At 54.2% G+C, this 6,469-nt stretch overlaps 1 protein-coding gene across 1 annotated transcript; it reads left to right on the forward strand.

Annotated features, from left to right (window-relative positions):
* Positions 1 to 398: 398 nt before the first annotated feature.
* On the forward strand, positions 399 to 5,102 carry mgat3b (beta-1,4-mannosyl-glycoprotein 4-beta-N-acetylglucosaminyltransferase b; the record flags this gene model as incomplete). The annotated part of the gene is made up of 4 exons (XM_084465716.1): positions 399 to 896; positions 1,365 to 2,068; positions 3,451 to 3,733; positions 4,602 to 5,102. 4 exons carry the CDS (start codon positions 399 to 401, stop codon positions 5,100 to 5,102), a joined length of 1,986 nt encoding a protein of 661 aa, XP_084321842.1.
* Positions 5,103 to 6,469: the final 1,367 nt, after the last annotated feature.

A 6,469-nucleotide genomic window follows, 5' to 3' on the forward strand; every position in this document is an offset into this window, starting at 1 on the left:
AGGGCTGAGTGAGAGGGTTATTAAATACACAGACCTTTAGAGAATGCCTTAACCCAATGTGAGGTCATTGACCTGCTTAATAAGAAATGTCCTGTTCTTTTATCAAGCATGGTGAGGAACACAGCAGAACTGATGAAAGCAGAAGTGTGTGTGTGTGTGTGTGTGTGTGTGTGTGTGTGTGTGTGTGTGTGTGTGTGTGTGTGTGTGTGTGTGTGTGTGTGTGTGTGTGTGTGTGTGTGTGTGTGTGTGTGTGTGTGGTGTACGGCCATGCTGCTGGCGGTTTGGAGGAAACAAGCTGATTTCTGATTGCCGACCTCAAATCATCATAGCACGCACTGACCACACATGTCTCCCCTCTCTCTCCCGCCTACCGCCCCCCCCCCCCCCCGCCATGCAGGATGAAAATGCGAAGGCACCGGGTGTTCCTGCTCTGCACGGTGGGTCTGTGCGTCATCTCCTTCCTGCACTACTACAAGGCGCTGCACTACGTGTCGCTGCTGCGGGAGCTGTCGGCGCCGTACCCCAACATCAAGTCCTTCATCATGGTCACCGGCTTCTTCTGGCGGGAGCAGGGCATGGGCGCCACCCCGCTCAGCCCCGCCCCGCCCGAGGAAGCCCCGCCTCTCCGGCCCCACCAACGCCCGCCCGACGCCAAAGTCCACCGAGGGGCAGGAGCAGCAGCAGGAGGAGGTGGAGGAGGAGGAGATGGGGGTGGAGGAGGAGGAGTTGGGGATGAGCTGGCAGGGGCTGCGGACGCCATGGGGCGCCGTGGGGGTATGGGGGCGGTGGGCCGGGCGGGGCTGGAGATGAGGCTGAGGGAGGAGCCGGCGCCGCCCCCTCGGCCCTGGAGGAGACCGGAGCAGGAGAACGTCGGAGTGGGAGACGCAACGTCGCAGGTGCGTGCCCCGGGAGAGAGCATCCTTAGGCACGTTAGCCGGTTAACCGCTTAGCCGGTTAACCGCGGCCCTCCAGCACCTGCATGGAACGGGAGGGGGGTGATTAGGGATTGAATCCAAGCTGAAATGTTCTGGGTTTGATATCCCAGCAATCTGCTTGTAGACATCCTTGAGCAAAGATTCCCCCTAACCAATACCTGGTCCTTATTCACATTTATCTATATAAATTCACTCTGAATTTAAATATTCAAATTCATTCCATTTGGATAAAAGCTTCATCTAAATAAGTAAATGGTGTATAGAATGTTGAAGTTATATTAACGTTCCGAACAAATGTTAGCTATCTGGAAACACACGGGTTTGCTGAGTGGGCCTGGGTTTTTCAGTGGTTTTGTCAAGCTCAGTATTGTCAAGCTCAGTTAAACTCCCTGGGCTGTTTCTGACCCCTGTCCTTCTCGCGTTCCCCAGGAGATGGCTGAGGACCGCCTCAGGCGGTGGGACCTGGGCCTCAATCCGGACCCGCCGGTCAGGCCGGATCCTGTAGCAGTGAAGCTCCTCGTGGGGCACCAGGGGGGCTTCCCCAAGGGGGGATCCTCAGACCCCTTGGAGACCATGGGAGACCTCCACACCCGGACCTACCAGCTCCAGGACGACCGCACCTCCTACTTCGTGCGGACCAAGGCCGGAGCCCTCTGCTTCCGCCAGGGCACGGAGGTCACCCTGAAGGAGGAGCCTGGGAACGGGAAGTCCCCCGGAGGAGGTCCCCCGGGCCCCGGCCAGAGGAGGCCACTGGAGGCCCCACAGCAGCAGCAGCAGCAGCAGCAGCAGCAGCAGCAGCAGCAGCAGCAGCAGCCGGCAGGGTCGGCCTCCACGTCGGGCCCTCTGCGAGTCAAGCCTCGGGCTCGCGGCGGGAAGCGGCTGGTGAAGTGTGTGTGCCGGCCGGGCTGGCACGGGCCCTACTGTGGGGTGCCCACCATGGTGTACCACTCCAACCTGCCCACCAAGGAGCGGCTGACGCCCAGGGAGACCCCGCGCCGGGTCATCAATGCCATCAACGTCAACCACGAGTTCGACCTGCTGCACGCGCGCTTCCACGAGCTACGGCAGGCTGTCGACCTCTTCCTGGTCTGCGAGTCCAACTTCACCGCCTACGGCGAGAGACGCCCGCTCAGGTGTGTGTGTGTGTGTGTGTGTGTGTGTGTGTGTGTGTGTGTGTGTGTGTGTGTGTGTGTGTGTGTGTGTGTGTGTGTGTGTGTGTGTGTGTGTGTGTGTGTGTGTGTGTGTGGACAGGGTTTTCTTTCTTTCCGTCTTTCTTTCAGCTGTTCAGTAGCTCACATTATCTCCGTTCATCCTTTGTACGCTGATGAATAGCGAGCTCCACATTATTGTATTTGTATTCTTTTCAGCCAGCCTGTCTTGGCTGTAAATCCGTGTCATTTTGTCCACGTGCGTCCGTCTTCAGCAAGCATCCAGTAGCATATTATCCAAGCATCCAGTAGCATATTATCCGTTGGTGAATAACACACGCTCCGTCAACGGTGCGACTCTTTATCACAGTCGTCGTTGTATCACCGGCGTGACCTTGTTCTGTTGTTTACTTCTCACTGTCACGGATATTGGACGCCTTCCTCTGTGACTCGCGCTAAATGAACATGGCGGGTCACTTTGGCACCCGCCTGAAACAGAATGTCTTCTCGGAGCTGCAGAACTGTGCGAGGCGAGCAGCTCGGAGATGCCCGTACCTCACGGCAAGCCATAGTGTTGCAGAAGGGAGGGGGGAGGGGCGACAAATCAGTCCTTTGTTGTGAATGATTGCCTGGTTGATTGGGATTATCCAAGCATCTTTATGGAGTTTGTATAGTGTTTGGAGTTTATATCATTTTACATCAAAATTGGCCTAGGAACTGATATTACCGTCTATTCATACTCTGGTGGCCTTTTAGAATGGAAGAAGATGAGACTTCCTCCTATTTCTGGTCTTAACTTTATTGATCAGCAGCAATCAATAAAGAAAGGGGAAGCACCAGTAGAAACAGTCCATAATAGGATATCTGTTGGAGAGCTGGAATGTGGCCCTGCAGCATGTGCTACAGCCCATGGTTTGAAACTCTGCCCAAGGGCCCCATTAACCATGTCATATATGTCAAGTATGTATGTTATGTGTATGTGTTGTGTCTGCAACCACACTTGCATCGAGCACCAAATGTCTCCCCCGGGTGACCATGAAGTGTATTTGATCTGATTGGTTAACCGCTAATCCCTTGTGGCCAACTTCCTTCCTGTACTCCAACTTCCTTCCTGTACTCCAACTTCCTTCCTGTACTGCATTTCCTCCCTAATGTCCAACTTCCGTCCCGTTCTCAAACTTCCTCCCTTCTGGCCAACTTCCTTCCTGCTCCCTCACCGTTGTCCTTCCACTCCCTGATCCCCCAACTTCCTCCCTGATCCCCCAACTTCCTCCCCGGTGCGTCCTGCACCAAATGTCTGTGTTGTATTGCTCCGATCGGCTGAACCCGCTAATCCCTCGTGGTTTCTCCCCGGGCCCTCCTCCCAGCTTCCTGCAGCGGCTGCTCAACGGGACGTACGACTACGTGCGGCACAAGATCGTGTACGTGTTCCTGGACCACTTCCCCGAGGGCGGGCGGCAGGACGGCTGGATCGCCGACGACTACCTGCGCACGTACCTGACGCGCGACGGCATGGCGCGCGTGGGCGGGCTCCGGCCCGACGACGTGTTCGTCATCAACGACGCCGACGAGATCCCCGCGCACGAGGGCCTGCTCTTCCTCAAGCTGTTCGACGGCTGGACCGAGCCCTTCGCCATACACATGCGCAAGGTCAGCGGGAAACAGAGGGGTTCCGGATGGGGCTGTGTGTGTGTGTGTGTGTGTGTGTGTGTGTGTGTGTGTGTGTGTGTGTGTGTGTGTGTGTGTGTGTGTGTGTGTGTGTGTGTGTGTGTGTGTGTGTGTGTGTGTGTGTGTGTGACATGCGGTGGTCTGGGTTGTGTGTGCTTATGTGTATTTATGGGCATGTGGTGAGGTTAAGCTAGTATCCGTACACATGTGGGTCTGTGCACATGCGTGTGTGCGTGTGTGTGCTGAGGACACCAAGGGGTGGTGTGGGTTGGTTTTGGCATGATGTAATCCCATGTGACTGGGGGTGTGTATCCGTGGTGCCAACGCCTCGGTCATTGGAAGCAGCAGATGGAAAACAGTCGCGTTAAAAACAGAACGAAAATGGAATAAAATTCTCATCCACTTCCAGTTCCACAGATATGTTCCGGAAACGGAAGAAACCTAATTAGTCTAGAGATCGAATCTCATCTTTCTGTATAACAACTCATTTCCTTACGGTTTCTGAACTGCATTCCTGAACATATTTCCTGTTTACTTGTTTTTTTTTACGGATAAACTCAATTTAGGCACTATTAATGTGCAAGAAAGCTATTTGTGTGAGGTATGTTGGTGGCGTAAACATGCAGACATATTTTCCCTATTTACAGACAATTAGCATAAACAAGTATGACATTGAAAACCACTATGCACCATGGGACATAGTTCAGAAATTAGTGTGTTGGGACTGTGTTCCTCAACGTCCTCCCTGTTCTTAAACTTCCTCCCTGATCCCCAACTTCCTCCCCGAAGTTTCCCGACCTCATTCCTGTCCACTAACCATCCACTAACCCCCCCCCCCACTTTCTTCCAGTCCCTGTACGGGTTCTTCTGGAAGCAGCTGGGCTCCCTGGAGGTGGTGTCGGGCTGCACGGTGGGCATGCTCCGCCAGGTGTACGACGGCGACGGCATCCGCCTGCGCCGCCGCGAGTACTACACCATGCCGGGCTTCCGGCGCTACGAGAACGACACGGGCCACATCCTGGTGCAGTGGTCGGTCGGCAGCCCCTTCCACTTCGCCGGCTGGCACTGCTCCTGGTGCTTCTCGCCGCACGGCATCCACCTCAAGCTGGTGTCGGCGCAGAACGGCGACTTCCCGCGCTGGGGCGACTATGAGGACAAGCGGGACTTGGGCTACATCAAGGACCTGATCCGCACCGGGGGCTGGTTCGACGGCTCCTTGCAGGAGTACCCGCCCACGGACCCCAAAGAGCACATGTACGCGCCTAAGTACATGTTGGAGCACTACGAGCACTTCGGATACCTCCTGGACAACCCCTACGCCCGGTCGGACGCCGCTGCCCCCGCCGGATAGGGGGCAGGGCTCGGCTCGGAGGGGGGGGGTGGGCGGGGGTGAGGGCGGGGGGGGCTCCGTCCGGGGTGTGCCTTGGTGCGGGACGGGGCTCGGAGGGCTCAGAGGGTGGGGCTTACAGGTTTGTAGGCGATGGCGGGGCACAAACCCCCATGTGAGTTCTGGGATCCCGCTTCGTCCAGACAGGGACACCCGACTGTAAGCCTCGCTCTGATTGGTCCCAGGACAAACAGACTTAACGCCGTGAGCTGTGAGCGGTCTCTCCGCTGGGCCACCGCCACGAGCTAAGAGTGCTAATGGTCGCCGTTGGTCGCTCACGTTAATCTAAAGAACAGACACTAAAAGGTGTTGTGATAAAGGGAATCGACAGATCACATCCAGAGTGGAATGTTTTTGTTTTGTTTTTGTTTGTTTTGGCGGGGTTCTATGCGAGTGCAACCACTGGATTTAAAAGCTGTCACTGTTACGACTATAAATTAACGAGTTAGTGGTGGGGGAGGGGGGGGTCTTTAGGGTGCTTGGGGCGTTTCTGGGCGCCAAGTGGCAGACATTTTTGTGGGCATGATGAAAACCTCTGGAGGGAAACCAATGACATAGATCACACATCCAAATCAGAGAGCCAATCACTGCAGGCTTTGAGGTAGCTATACCCCCCCCCCCGCTCTGGTCATAATAAGGGAAGTTTTTGTGTGTGTGTGTGTGTGTGTGTGTGTGTGTGTGTGTGTGTGTGTGTGTGTGTGTGTGTGTGTGTGTGTGTGTGTGTGTGTGTGTGTGTGTGTGTGTGTGTGTGTGTGTGTGTGTGTGTGCGCAAATATCTCAAAACAGACACAGCATCTATAAATATGTTATTCCACTGCCATTCACGTTGCAAGACAAAGTTATTGTCTGGCACAGTATCACTCTGTCTGTCTTCATTTCTTCACTGTACATACGTGTGTCCAGTGTATGTACTGTACATGTACATTTGTGTATTCCATGCATGGTAAGTTCATGTACATGTGTGTATTTTGTGTATGTTACTCTTCAGTACACTCATACGTGGTCCGTCTATCTTTATCTATTGCCGCTTCCCTCTCGTCTAAGCAGTAAAACTACAAGTTGGACACTAAGTCACCACTAACCAGCATGTAATTCCACTAGTCACTTCTGGTTCATGTGTAAATCTATTTTTCAAAAGGGCTTCCCCTCTCATTTGGCATCCATCTCAGAGTCTCGGCTCAGTACTCTGCCCCACTATTTATTCACTAATTTATTCATGGTTTCATTATGAAATGAAATGTTTGTGTGGGATTGTGATGCAGTGAGTCGCACCAGGACACTCTGAAACCGGCTCCTTCTGGCTCTTTCTCGTCCTGTAACCATGACGACAT

Source organism: Micromesistius poutassou, assembly GCF_964030765.1.
Source record: "Micromesistius poutassou genome assembly, chromosome: 3".
In the NCBI taxonomy this organism is placed as follows: domain Eukaryota; kingdom Metazoa; phylum Chordata; class Actinopteri; order Gadiformes; family Gadidae; genus Micromesistius; species Micromesistius poutassou.